This window comes from Cryptotermes secundus, unplaced genomic scaffold (genome assembly GCF_002891405.2).
Source record: "Cryptotermes secundus unplaced genomic scaffold, Csec_1.0 scaffold303, whole genome shotgun sequence".
NCBI lineage: Eukaryota > Metazoa > Arthropoda > Insecta > Blattodea > Kalotermitidae > Cryptotermes > Cryptotermes secundus.
Genome location: NW_019726229.1, coordinates 2020436 through 2035873, shown reverse-complemented (window position 1 = coordinate 2035873; position 15438 = coordinate 2020436). Strand labels below are relative to the sequence as shown.

Here is a 15438-nt window from a genome sequence, read left to right as displayed (position 1 = left end):
GAAGAACTGCAAGTGTGTTTATTGTTGTTCGTCTCGAAGAAGATTGTTAGAAATGGCATGTTTCATTTCAATATGCTCTCCAAGTGTACTGTTGCAGATGTTAATCTATAGCGAGACTGGCCAAGTGGAGGTGCATGCCGGACTGTTTACGTCGTGCGAATCCCAAAATTTAAAATTTTAGATGCGTTTTGCAAACTTGAGGGCCTGGAAATCTTCGCACGCAATAGCTACGTCCTGAATGAAAACTATTGTTGTTACGATTCCTGTTTATAATCATCAATGCTTACCTGACGAACATAATTTTATCAAGTATTAAAGTTTTAATCAATGTCTTTATGGTCCAGTAACATTATTGAATATATTTCAGTAAGTATTGCGATTTTAAAATTGAAAACGTAATAATAGAACCAGAAGGTGTATCTAGGTAACGGCTAGGTAAACAATTTTTCGCGACAATGAATACGCACGCAACAATAGATGTATAGTTGGAAGGATTATTTTCAATGTGGTCCGTGCAGAGCCTATAAATTGGAAGTTCTAACAAGCGACGAAGAGTAAACACTGATTGAGAAGACGTGTTATATGCTGTAGTGATCTGTGAAGAGTATATATTAGTGAGAGTGTTACAATTATTTATATTTAATTGTAATAAGCGTTCAGTAAATCAAATTATCAGTGCGATCAACTTGTCTACTTAAGTAACACGTGACGAAGGCTTCAGAAGTGGGACGTTGTCCGTTTTTTCGCAAGAAATTGGATATCTGTTTGAAGAATGGCGAAGATATCTGCATCTTTGCTCTTCGCTTCGGTCACATTCTACTTAATAGCAAATATTTCTTATGCCTTCCGATTTTCAGATAATGGATGGGAAGACAGGCTGCTAGAAGGCAGGTTTACACGGCACGTTGATGATTACGAGCTGCTGGTGCCTCGCAAAGTCGACCATCAAGGTTCTTTCGTATCTTACTCTTTGCCTCATTTCTTTGAGCGAGATACCAATAGATGGAAAAGAAATGCACGTTTTGATGACGAAAGAGTGCATTATGGCATTCATTTCGATGGAAAGGACCACGTGGTGGAAATGTGGCCGAACCATGGTTTACTTGCACCCGGATTCTTAGTGGAGACTCGCCCATCTGGAGCTGCCACTGACTTGAACAAGGTGAAGATTCGATCTGTGGGGGACACACAGTGCCATTACACTGGTTGGATCAAAGGAGAGCATGGCTCACGAGTCGCGCTGTCTGTCTGCAATGGCATAGCCGGTCACATCAGGACTAAACAGAATCACTACTACATCGAACCTGTGAAAGACCATGAACCGGAAGAAGACGGCCAACACTTACATATGGTCTATCAGAGATCCGTACATAATAAAAACGAACGATCATGCGGGACGAGTGATGACTGGGAAACAGCATGGGCAAACCGTTTAAGAGCCGAGTACCACCAAAGAGAAGGACCTTACACTGACTTAAAAGCTGACTTTGCTAAGAGACAAGACACCTACCGTTCAATGCAAGATAATCGCGGCAAAAGATCTTATGAAGGAAAGACCAACTATTTGGAAACATTGGTCGTAGCAGACAAAAAGTTCCTGCAGACCCGAAATGGCACAGATTATGAACAATTTCTCCTCACAGCTGTGAACATGGCTGCTGATATTTTCCATGACGACTCTGTAGGACATCAACTGGACTTGACGTTGGTTCGCGTCATATATCTGGAAAAGGAAGAGGAAGAGGTTGACCTTACTATCAACATAGACGCTGATGAAACCCTAACAAGTTTCTGTAAATGGGCTACCAGGATCAATCCTGCAACATCACATCCAAATCACCATGACATTGCTGTCCTTTTTACGAAGTACGACATTTGTGCAGGAATGGACGACTGTGGAGCTGTCGGACTTGCTAATATTGCAGGTTGCTGTGGGAAGGATTTATCCTGTGCTATTTGCCAGGATACGGGCTTAGTCGTGGGTACCGTAATGGCACATGAAATCGGGCATCTGCTGGGTGCTAACCACGATTCTGATGAGGACAATCCACCACCAGGAGAATGCCCTGGGGCAGTTGGCGAATTTAATATTCACGTTATGGCATCGTGGTCTCAGGTTTCACCTGCAAACTGGTCGGTTTGCAGCAGGAATTACATCACCGAATTTTTGGAGAACGACCTAGGCGCATGTCTTTTGGACGAACCTCAAGACCACGATTTCAAATTTCCGCAAATGCCTCCTGGCGTCGTGTATGACCGCGCGTGGCAATGTCGTGATTATTATGGACCTACGGAACCTTGTGATCTTGGCCCAGAAAGGAATTGTATTCACCTCAGTTGCAAACCACATGGTAGTAAAAAATGCCAGACAAAGGGTCCACCAGCCGATGGAACAAGCTGTGGAAATAATAAGTGGTGCTTTGAAGGCAAATGCGTTGAAGTCGGCGTAAGACCGGGAGCCATCAACGGTGAATGGGGTGAGTGGAGTTCTTGGTCTGAGTGTTCAAGGACTTGTGGCGGTGGCGCGCAATACATTGAACGGAAGTGCAACAATCCCAGGCCTGCCAACAATGGACGGTACTGCGTTGGGAAGCACCGGCAGTACAGATTGTGTAATATAGAGCCTTGTGCTGAAGATTCATTAACTTTTCGAGAGTTTCAATGTCAAGAACACAATGAAGATGACATCAAGTGGACCCCTTTTAATGATGGCAAGCCTGAACATGTGTGTTCCTTGATGTGTTTGAGCAACAAGTATGTGGTAAAAACTTTGAAACGCAGAGTGGAGGATGGAACTTCATGCAAGAGAGGTACTAAAAACAAATGCATTGCTGGAAGATGTAGGAATGTTGGTTGTGATTTGGTTCTGGACTCTGACGCAGTGGAAGATATTTGCGGAGTGTGTAATGGTGACGCATCCACATGTGAAATCGTTGACGAAGTGTACAGAGAGAATGGAAAGGGTTATAAGAAAATCGTAACTATACCAGCAGGCTCTAGACAAATCACTGTAGAAGAGATGAAGCCAAGCAACAATTTCTTAGCAGTTTCAGCAGCAGATGGTAAGACATTTTATCTGAATGGAAATCACGAAATTGATCCTGATGGAGAAAGCAAAATCGCTGGATCAATAAGCGCTTATTCTAACGTGGAGCCGGGGCAAGAATCTTTGGTCATCTCAGGTCCCATTAAAGAAGATATCATTCTGTACCTCCTTAATAGTGCGAACCCAAATCCAGGTATACATTATAGATTCTCAATTCCATCCACGTCTTCAAATTATAAGCCGAAATTTAGCTGGCAACTTGTCAACTGGAGCCCCTGCAGCGTTTTTTGCGGAGGAGGAACCCAGTTCTCCGAACCATCCTGTATTGAAGAGAGAGGAGGAAAGGTGTCAAACAAACACTGTGAAAATCTTCCAAAACCCGAAGTGAACACAAGGTTATGCAATGAGCAAACGTGTAAAATCAGATGGCGCACTAGTGAATGGAGTAAATGCAGTGGCTGCATTGACAAACCGGGTCACAAGTTAAGGGTTGTAGAATGTGTTAAACAGTCTCCATTTGAAGATAGTGAAGTCATCATCGAGGAAAGTGAATGCAAGAAAGAGAAACCTTCTCACAAGGAATCGTGCACCAGTAAGGAACCTTGTGGCGAGAAGTCTCCGAAACGTCAAGTATCTTTGGATGACGAATTAGTGTCTCTTGAGGACGAGCAGAGATATGACACTTCTTCAGGTTGTCGCAAAAACGAAGTGAAACCAATTGAGAAAGAAGAAAATCGTGAGAACATTTTTAGGGATAAAGGGCAATGTACAGAAGACGAAGAAGATGAGGAGGAAGAATGCGATGAGGACGAAGAGAGGAACAATGAAGAGAGCAAAAAGAAGATATTCTATAAAGGAAATGAGAATAAATGTGATGAGGAAACTACCACTATAAAGGAAGGACTGGTAGTAGATAAAGAACATCCCGAAAAGTTCAAGATCTTCCAGATACCAATGAAAGAAGATGTAAATGATTTTAATTTTTCAGACGAAGCCCTTGAAAATGTAGCTGATAAAGTAGCCAGTCCCATAGACCCGACCAAAGTGAAAGTAGTGAAGGGAGAGGAGGCACAGAGACTGCTACAGGATAGTAAGAAGAAGAACAAAGCCGACGATGAAAGTGAAGAGGACGCAGATTATGATTACGTGAATACGAAAGAGACGGAAGAGCACAATGGGGACGAAGATGAAACTGAATGTTAGAGAAATTTACAAATAATGAGGCAATTTAAGATTATTATAATTGTATATAATTTTCGGTAAAATTATCATAAATCAATCTTGAAATTTTATTATTAGATTATATTTAATAGCTGGAATTAATATGATTTAATTAAGAATAATGAATATTTGTTGTTCATTCGTATAAATGAAAAGGCCATAGCGGCTCAGTATTATTTACATAGTTTAATTAGTAACAGTAAAGTTGTAAAATTAACATGTTGTTTAATAAAAGTAAATTGCCAATCTTATAATTTTGACTTATCATAAAGGCGAAAACCTTTTTTGTCGTAAGTGTAGTAGATGTTCGTAACACGTTTTTCGGCAAGTTGTCACAAAATATGGCTTGTTGGTGGCGCTGATGTCATCCGTTGTATTAATGTGCTATTCAAGATGTAATTTCAATTTAATGTCCAATTCGTAATTTATACAGTTGGCTGGTAAATTTAAATTAAATATAAACATCTCATTTTCCAAATCGAGTGAGTCAGCAAGCGAGGGATTCATCTTTTATTTAGAGAAGGGCCCTGAATCTTTTGGGATATTAGAACACTTCGACTGCATAAGCTCTCTGTTTAATGTATGTTTGAGAATAGAGACGCAAATACGCAGTCCATGTTGATAGAGTATAGCAGTGGTATATAGAAAGGCGAAAATTCAGAATGTATATGACTTGTGTACTTGTGCAAGTAATGTCAAATAATACATTTAACTGCGAGTAAGGACAATGTAGTCGTTGAAGAAGAGGGTCAATGATTGTAGTGGCCTTATGCCTCCCCAAACAAGGCTAAATATGTCTGAGATTTCTTTAAACGTCTATGTATAACACAGTCCGTCAATAATGCAACAAATTGTTCCCTTTCACTTCAACTTACGCTTTTAACGCATGTTTCGGCCCTAGATGGCCATGTTCATGTGTCTTAATATATTAAAACTGCTACAGTGCATGAGCATGCGCTAAAATCAACAACCTGTAGTACGCCTAATTATATATATATATATATATATATATATATATATATACATACACAAACTGGAGTCGAACAAGTGGATTGGAAGGAAATCTTATAAAACGAAGTAGCTCTAATAAATTTTGAAACAAAAAATTTTAACGTGGATGACCAGAGCGTTGCTAGGTAACTGACCGTTAAACACCTTGCGACCGAATACACGCAAGGCAACAATATAAATACGGCGTTTTCTATGCAGTAGGCGCCGAGATCGCTGCTATGCAACGTCACGGTAACACTCCTTTACAACAATAGATGCTGTTTTCTGTTTGGTTGGTGTGGTCCGATACACGAAAATGTTTAGCGAACCGTTGCATAGAAACGGATTGTATAATCCCTATGTCCTATTGTTGCGTGAATGGAGTGAATACGCCACAATATCAATAATAATGTCACGTTCAGGGGTGATGGATTGACGGGATTTTGAATTGGATGATCGGATTTATTGATACCTTATTCTAACAACTCGGGACTACAGGAAATACAGCGATATTGCTGATCTACACACTTTACAGTTCACCGTTACGCACACACAAAGTTTCTCAGTTTTCACTATTCGTATCCTGACAACGGATTTATAAGCCTCACTGTAACTTCAAATCACACGTGACGTTTTCTTTTCACGGCCTGATTCCCTTCTTGCCATTCTTCTGCAACTGCCAATTCCGAAGACTCGACTCAGTTCAATTCCTCTGATCCCAAGCTCATATCCTGGCAGGCTGGCGTCACGAAACTCGACTCTCCACTCTGTATTTCCTTAGTTACTTTGCGACTGACGGTCAGTCAGTCAGAAAGTCTAGGTGTCGAGCCCCATGTTGGGCTCACGACCAGATATTTATTGCTGTTTGACAGTCTTGTTTTCGTGGGGCACCCTCAGAGGATGAGTCTCTATTTTGTATGTGCTGCTGGCCCTTGCCAGCGCAGTCTTTTTCGAGTCCGAGTCCCTTGGGATTCGTGACCATATTTTACTGTCTCAGAGTTGACACTTCCCTTTTCGCCCCTTCCTACAACTCGCAGGGCCACGGTGGAGGTATTCGACCCCGACTCCACACGGGTGTCTAATCTCACTCTGTACAAGTATTTCTCAATTGAATTCTTCCATATAACCACTTTGCTCCGACTCCATGGAAAACACTGTCATGTATTGTGCCATTTTGTTTTGGCTGGGTATACCACACCATTGCTTAGTAACGGTCGCGGCGCAGATCCCATAGAAAACAGCTTCTCTATTTTTTGGACTTCTTGAATCTTGCAATATTCTAAACAACACAACTTTTCGGGAACTGGACGTGTTTCTAACCTCGGACGATGGGGTGGAAGACATGTTCTCTCTTGGTTCTGATCCAAAATGCTAACCTCAATCGTTGGATCAAGTGATCCAGTAATTGAAGTTATCTCTTTTTAACTGACATAACAGAATAGGTGTCCCACACCCTCTCACCTGAGGACGGAAACAAATACAGTTTCCGAAGCGTTGTGTTTTTAGAATACCGGACGATGGGCAAAGTCCAAAAACCCAACAATCCCGAGTGCTGTACACATCTTCAGAACTCTTCAGAATGTACTGACACTGTTGCTTACTGTTCGAGAGATTACAGGATCAAGGTAATCTGACAGGTTCTTTGTTTTCCCAAGTTTCTCCAGAAAATGCCGTGATGTTACCTTGAAATTATGAACATTCAATATATGTCTAGTAGTGGATGTAAAAAAATACGAGTATACGGAACCATAATGTTGCTTGTATCTTTGTATGTGTATGAAACTGACATTAAGGGAGGAACATAGACTGAGGGTGTTTGAGAAAATGGTGTTGAGGAGATTATTTGGGCCGAAGAGAGATGAAATGGCAGGAGGAGGCTAGAGAAAATTGCATAATGAGGAGTTTCGCAACTTGTATTCTTCGTCACATGCAATTAGAATGTTCAGGTCAAGGAGGATGAATATGGTAATTTGGGATGAATCCATAAGAAGAGACACTACTAGGAAGTCCTGTATGCAGGTGGGAGAAAAATATTAAAATTAATCTTAGGATGAAGTAGTGTTGATTAGATTTATCTGGCCCAGAATAGTGACCAGTGGAGGACTCTTGTGAACATGGTAATTAACTTTCTGGTTCTATAAAATGTTTGGAAATTCTTGAGTAGGTACGCAACTTGTGGCTTCCAAAGAAGAAATCGTTTCCATGCAGTTAGTCAGTCAGTCAGTCAGTCAGTCAGTCAGGATGAAAATTAGTTCTGGGTTACACCACAGCAAAAATGTAGGCTTTATTTCCTGTTTTCAGTAGATCCCTGCTGTCGACATCTTGAAATCGCAATATCGACAGAGCATTTAAATGTACAGGGTGCCCGCGTAGAAATGAATCTGATTACCAGTATGTGTTTAAATCTGTAAGCATTTCATTAGAAAGGAGTCTATCTTAATCTGTAAGTAGGTATCTGTCGGTTCAGTATGTGTGCAATAGGAGCTCGAGTACTATTTACTTCTGCAGGTCCTGTGGCACGGAAGTATGACCCTAAACATGAACATGTTCGCCTCTACATGAAGTGATTTTTGTGCTTCTGCTTCCACAGGTCCTTGCGATGCGCGAGGACCACTCTGCACATGAATCTCTTCGCGTCATTTGCAATCAACAATGCCCTGTGGCTGTTGTGGTACCGCATAGTTGTCAATCAGCCTGAAGTCATCGTAGAAAATGGGGTGAGTTCATTTTCGTAAATGTGCGCAACTGCTACAATCTGCATTTCTGTCGGTTTTCATGAATCACAACGAATCTTTTGTGCTGCTTAACATTTCAGAATTATTTCCTGAAACGTGTCTGAAGTGGCGCCTTCCGCAAACATAAAACTCTTTCTCGAGGAACCAAATAAATATTCAGGTTTTGTTCATCTGGTTGTAATGTTGTACTGAAGTATCCTGTTGCCTTAATAGCAGCACACACTCCTGTCCCTTTCTTAAAAAGCGGTACCAACCACAGAGTGCATTCATCATCTCCCCACACGGAGATCACAACAATAAAATCAGCCCAGTAGGGAGTTGTATATAGACAAGACACTGGAACAAATATAAGCATAACATATCTACGTAGCACAAAGAGTAAATACATAACACAAAACATGCATATAATGTAAAATAATATATCTCAAATATTACAGATTGCTCTCATTAAGCTAAGCATGGTGAAGTACATACCCAGTATAACGCCCATACAAGGAAGTACACACGATATAATTAATGACCACAAGTATTACACAACTTTATACCGATGAACACATGTACCTTAGCATTACACAAAACAACCCCTTACAATAGCTTCCAGATACATTTATACATCGACACATACCCCTGGGCACTATGATCGCTTACAATGTGGACGCCTAACAACATGGATCCTCGAACTACATATAGAATGATGTAGCTTAAACCCACATTGGGTACTATAACCTTTGAAAGTTGGCATACAAAATTTTTAATAATTTTTGTAATTTTTAATATATTTTGCAATACTTTTAATATATTCATTCAAAGTGAATATCCTTGTAACATATATTTATATCTGACCCTGATATTTTATTATTTAATTTCAATATTTATATTTAACTCAAGGCACAAATTCTGTATCTTGGAATATGACATGTTGCACTAATGTGAATCCATATTATGAGTCAGTGACCTAGATGATGATAGTCCTATGAGGCCGAAACATGTAGCAAGAAATAAATACTCAATTTTGAAATATCGATTCATTATAAATCACTTTATTGTGGCGACAGCTGTCGCAACCATTTACATGTTACAGGTAATATACGAATGTATACACTGCACAAACAACTATACGCACAGCTTTAAACACATACGTAAATATCAACTGTTAAAAGAAGATCTATAAAACAATAAAAATAAGATGCTACATAATACATTTCTTTACTTAGTACAGATAAGATCCACTCCTCGGCACCAAGTACAGTGCAACAGAATTTTTATACATATTTTAATGAAATTTAAAAAATTATTACTACGAAAAAAATAATTAAACAACTAACATCGAGTACAGACGTGACACAAAGTAAATCATACAGTTAAACAATTTAAGCAGGGCCCACACATACCTGATGATGGCCGTATGAGACAGAAATGCGTGAGTACGATAAGATGTATATGAGACAAAATAAACAATGCTTTTAAGATGGTAATATATTTATATGTACGAAAGTATTTTAATGTTTTTGCTTCGTTTAGATATCCTGATATCTTTGCAATTGCGACTGGAAGTCTTGCGGATCGAAAATGTGGATATCACGATAAATACTTGCCATAATGGGACCTTTGCTTATTTACGAAGACGCGTCAGTAAAAGCAACTGAGGTTCTGTTTTAAATTGACTAACTGAAAGCAGACATTATTATGTAATATTAATAAACATATATTCTATCTATTAAATTCTAAATATACGGGTAAGCATGATTTACAAAGAAAGTATATTACTGTTATTCTGTTTTTATTATTTGGCATGATCACTCCTTGGGTTATGCCAATGTCACATTCACTCAAATTTTCAGGTGGCATTGGTTTTCTTCTTTAAACTCTTAAAGCCCGGCCGCGACACTAGGTGCCGCCTGCTTGAGTATGGCGCAATCTGCATTCCGCCTGCAGAGAGGTTATATTTCTCAGAACGAAGAGCAATTGTTTCCCTAGACAACATTAACAGGCTGATGTAGTGGGACATATTATGTTTCCTGTTAGATTCGAAGTAAATTTGTATTTATTTTTCGGAAGAAATCCAGCCTTTAGGTAGTTAAATCACAGAGAATTCTAAGAGGAGGAAAACAAAAGCAATATAGAACTTAAACGGTTTTGATATATTGGGTTTCTGGACTTTATCCATCGTCCTGGTTTTTAAGATAACAAATAAAAACACGACGTTTCGGAAACTGGATCTGTTTCCGTCCTCAGGTGAAGGAAAGGGGAACACCTATTCTGTTGGGTCCGTTAGAAAGAGCTAGCCTCAATCACTGGACCTGGATGATGGATAAAGTCCAGAAACCCAATATATCAGTGTGTTATACACCATCGTCAGAATCCTATAGTAACTACTTAAACGGTTTTGTCGATGTTGTGTAACACGCGAGATTTCTAAATTTCTTTACTTTGTCCTTTGTCTGGCATTCTAAAGAACACAACGTTTCGGAAACTGTATCTCTTTCCATCCTCGAGTGAAGGGGTAAGAGCCAACTACTATGTTGGTTTTGTTACAAAGAGCTAACTTCAGTCACTGTTAACTCTTTCTAATGAACCTAACAGAGTAGGTGTCCCACACCCTCTCACCCGAGGACGTAAACAGATCCAGTTTCCGAAACGTTGTGTTCTTTAGAATACCGGACAATGGATAAAGTCCAAAGTCCCAGTAATCCTGAAAAGCAAGATATTGTTGGGAAAGCATATGTTTCCAACCCTCCTTCGAATTAGCCAAACTGTGTGGTAAGATAAGTAAGTAATTACATAATTTTAGAAAGGATCCTGTGTGTAGCTTCACCAGGAGATATTCTGATTACCTTAGCTACATCCATTATAACCTCAAGGCTTAATGTTTCGCCGTGTTTTTAAATGTTGACATGTAACGAAATTAGACGTCTGCAGATATGCTAGTTTCCATTATACGATACAGTTTTCTCGTGCAGGTGTAATGATAAGTTATTTCTAGTCGTCAGACTGAAAACTAAATGCAGAGTTTGCTCGAATATCAGTCTGTTTTGTATTGTATACAGAATTACCTTAAATAAAGTTGCAAATTAAAGCGATGGTCTACAAACATGGTTTAGAAACTAGAAGTATGAAGTTTCCACAGAGTTTCTTGTGGTTAAAATATTATTAGGGAGTTGAACGTTAAAATTATTAGGGACGGGAAGAGGAACATATTGACTCCACGATACTACAGACTGTTGTAACGAAATAAATTAAGTTGGACGAAAAATTCCGAGAAATTCTGAAAAATTAGCTACTGTAGACTTTAGAATGAAATTTATATCTACTTTGTATTCTTACAGTTGTTATGAATTGTAACGCACGGCTATCTAAGCTGTACGTGTATTTCAGTCAAAACAAATTAGAAATACAATACAAACACTTTTTAAATCGTTAATGTTTTAGGAAAGAAGCATTCTAAAACCATTTTTTTTTTCAATTTCTTAATTTTGCATTGTGCAACATTTTTCATCGATTTTGTGTTACAAAATTACATTATTTTCAGCATCCCATTCTGTAAACATACCAATGGTTGCATATCACACCCTTCTATCAATCTGTTTCCTTTAAACTGTAGTGCTTTAGAAGACGACTGGATTTACATAAGATTTTCAAAAATGTCTCCCTGCACGTCAACACAATGCGTCGCACGCGTATGAACCGCTCTGCCTATCTACCTACGCTCAACATTCAAACCGGTCTACGTCATTTGCTGACATAGCTGACTGGAACGTATGGTCGCCCAGGCTGAAGCATAGCGCTGCATTCACAATGATGCGTTTCGAAAATCTATTTTTACTCCGTAACTATTGAAAATCGACCACAAGCTTATAAGGAAATTTTTCAGGAATATGTACCATAAGCCTGAGTAAAACTTCGTGAATCACCCTGTATTATGGTTCTCTTGATAATATCTTCTCTAATTATCTTCGCTGATTCCAGTTCTGCATTGTCATTATCCATCAACTTTCCGCAGCCCTTTGCAAGTGTTCGTGTCCTGTAAGCTTCTTATCCTCAGTGGTTTGATCAATTAATTCCTCAACTTTCGACTTCCTTCTTACTTCATCTCCTCTGGCACCCTGACCATTTCCGCAGCTCCCCATAAGCTCTTCTCCAATAACCAGTTTCTAACTAGTAACTTCATTTCTTTTCGTAATTTCCCGTGTTTCGTACTCGTAAAGCGGACATTTTCCATGATGGTCTTACGCTACAAACACTTTTCTCATTTCTCCAGCTGTTCTCGCCCCTTGATTCATTGCATTACCACGACCGCTAAGAGGAGTTTACGAAAATATATACTCCTTACAGGATTTTGGGTTCTCAGAGCGGTTGTTATGAAGAGTAGCATCTTCACAGATAATCCGATGAACGTTAACTGATGTTCTGGAAACACCTGTCGCTTCTATCTTCAGTTTAGGTCGCGCCATAGCTCAAGCGGTTAGTCGCTGGTTTCCCATCGCGGCGGCCAGGGTTCAATCCGGGGTCTGGTCAAGTTGGATTTGTGGTGGACGAAGTGACACTGGGGCAGTTTTTCTCCGAGTATTTCGGTTTCCCTTGCCAATCTTCATTCCACCAGTTGCTTCACAATCACACTCACCTATCATCTGGAGCTGATACAGTAGGCCAGAAGTGGCCGCAGTAAAAGGGACTTAGTCCCACCCCACTAGCAATAAAAAAAATCTTCAGTTTTGAACTGTACGCCAAACAAAAAAAAAAATGAAACAGGCAGCAAACACCCGCTTTCTTCCTGCACGCTGCAGTGCACTACACTACATGATTTCCCTGAAGATAAACTCTTCATATGCATTCCTTGCACAGAATGTTATTTTATCCTTCCGCTAAACGTAACAATTCTTGTGTTCTCCGATTCTCTGACAGAGTCCAACTGTAGACGTCTTAGTTTGTCTGTGTTACTCTGGTCACACGAAGTGTGTACGTGTATGTTGCTGTAGAGTGACTAATAATAGCGGTGTGACGCATTCAAGTGAACGCATGCTCTTGAATATGTCTGACTGTACAAAAAATTATTTTCAGTTTAATATTAAGGTATGGGTTTGATTGCGAGTGAAACTTTCGAAGCTACATGTATTTCATGAGCTCCAATCTGCATGGAAAGGCAATGTTTCCGGCAGTAAATGATACAGATAAGCTGTATCAAGTATTCCCACTTCCTTACGGGAAGATAAATCCTGTTGCTTCCAGTAGAATGTACGTCAGATGGGATCCTGCTACAGATGTTCAATGTTGCTGATATACGGTTGAAATTTATTCTTTACAAAGGAGAGACAATAGAAGTCTTCAACTTAAATAGTTTATAATAGGACCGTGCTTAATAAATATACCTATATTTAGTTCAAAATATGTTTAATAACTTACAGTCCTTATGTCTGATTTAGAAATATCTTAACAAGCTTTATGGAGGAATATCCAATACCTATAATTATAAAAGTACATTTTAAATATTTATATTTTCATATAAATAATCGTGTATATAGAAAAGTGTTGTGTATAAAACTGAACAATTGTGCACTGAGGATCAAGGTTAATTCAGTTTTAATCCGATTGCTATGTTGGGCGACACAACAAAGGCAGCGGTAAATCTACCGAGTGAATGCTTCCAACCTGAACAGAAGTTCATTTAATTTTAATTCCAAATCTCTGATCCCATGATTCGAAACATTTTTCACTAAACCTGTTATGTATATTCGTTAGATAATACAAATAGAGAGCAACGTATGGAGTTATGTGTCTGTTAGTAGTTCAAAAATTCAGACCCTCAGAGAAAAACTCGAAGCTGCCATGCCCTGTTCGTAAACAAAAGAATAAATCACTGACCCATTTCTGAGCAAAGCTGCTGCATTGGTTGTGGAATTTACAGATATTGAGGAGTGACCGCCCAAATTCGCTGAAGCTGTAAGTTCTGTGATTTCTGTTAGAGAAAGTGCCCGGCTCGACTCCCAGCCGGTACACCGTTTATTTTGACTGAGGGGTTACATGCTATTTCTCAGTCCGTTCAGGTAAATAAGGGGGCAATTTTTAAGTTAGGACATGACCACATCCTTCTATATACTTTTCAAACCAGTATTACTCTAATTACCTTAATCTGGGCAATCCGAGAAGTTACGAAACAAGTATAACTTTCAGGAACAATAAATACGATATCTGAAATATAAACGTATTAGGCTTGGAACGCATAGTGAGACCTGTCGTGTTCAGGGATTTTATACAACACAAACGAATAAAAAGGACCGACAACAGAGAAATAGCAGCCTCTGTGGTTTCTGGCTACAGAATCAGAGGTCCCGGATTCGATTCCCGGCGCTACCAGATTTTCTGACAAGTAGTGGGTCTGGAACGGGGTCCACTCAGCCTCATGAGGATAACTGAGGAGTTATTTCAAGGAAATAGTGGCTCCGGTCTGGAAAACCGAGATTAACGGCAGTGTGGATCCGTTGCACTGACCACGCGACACCCTCTATCCGCTAAAGTTAGCACTAACTTGGCCGACAAACGAAGGTCGCTCGGTCGGTATACTTCGCTTGCGGACTACAGACCGAGGAGTTTGTTTTGTTTTTTTGGTTGTGATCAACAAAGAAATAACTCAGTAAAGCCTGGCCATGTTGATCCTAGTGTATTGTCCCATGATATTTTGAATGTGTGGGAAGTTACTTAGCTATTAATGCACACAATTAATTAAGGGAGACGGAAGAAACTCATTTAGTAAGTCGTTAGTACGTAAACCGGTTTCTTTAGAAGAGAATTGTTCTCGGAAAATAAAAAATTTATAGATCGCCTGGTATTCATTAAGTTCAATTACAGTTGATCCGAGCTGGTTGGAAAACATAGCTTCCTACGTCCATTTGGAGCAGCCATATGATCCTCACTAACAGGATATGTTGAAGAGGAATATATTTTAAAATGTGATTTGCTTCTATAGCATATTTATGAGCTCTTCGTATCTTTAATAGTGAAGGAGCTATTAACGAAAAGCAGAATAACAACTACTGAAGAATTCGGTATAAAACTTTCTTTTTAAGTAAGCTTTCTCTGCCCACATTCTTGAAAAAAAAAATAGTTTTAATGTTTATGTGCTTTCATTCTCGAAATACTTTGGGTATACACAAACTAGAATGGGCTGTATTTTATTGCAACACGAAGATGTTTCTTGTTCTTTACTGTAACAGTCAACCGGGAGTTCTACACCCTCTGATTGTTTGTATCCAGTGAAATGACAATATAAGTAACAAGTGGGGTAGGAATAGGGCTTTATTTTTTGGCTAAATAGAGATATACGTTTATTTAAAGTACAGGAGAAACTAATAAGTTAACTCAAAACGACCGTGTAATATGCATTTTAATGTTTTTAACAATAATGTCTGAAATAAAATTAATAGAAAATTAGCACGAGATTGGAAATCAATT

General features: G+C 39.2%; 2 protein-coding genes across 5 annotated transcripts in view; both read left to right on the top strand.

Annotated features, from left to right (window-relative positions):
- Positions 1 to 15438, top strand: part of LOC111864041 (calcitonin gene-related peptide type 1 receptor) — a 523124-nt gene that overhangs the window by 480773 nt on the left and 26913 nt on the right. For all 4 annotated transcript variants that reach the window (XM_023850993.2, XM_023850990.2, XM_033751302.1 and 1 more), the window contains exon 7: positions 7848 to 7974. In XM_023850993.2, coding sequence (XP_023706761.1) covers positions 7848 to 7974 — 127 coding nt within the window. The remainder of the gene's footprint in view (positions 1 to 7847; positions 7975 to 15438) is intronic.
- On the top strand, positions 936 to 4356 carry LOC117282270 (A disintegrin and metalloproteinase with thrombospondin motifs 7-like). Its single transcript, XM_033751301.1, has one exon. It carries the CDS (start codon positions 1082 to 1084, stop codon positions 4247 to 4249), a length of 3168 nt encoding a protein of 1055 aa, XP_033607192.1. The 5' UTR covers positions 936 to 1081; the 3' UTR covers positions 4250 to 4356.

Excerpts from the sequence above, each read along its gene's own strand:
- LOC117282270 (XM_033751301.1), top strand. The coding sequence starts at position 1,082 with ATGTGGCCGAACCATGGTTTACTTGCACCCGGATTCTTAGTGGAGACT.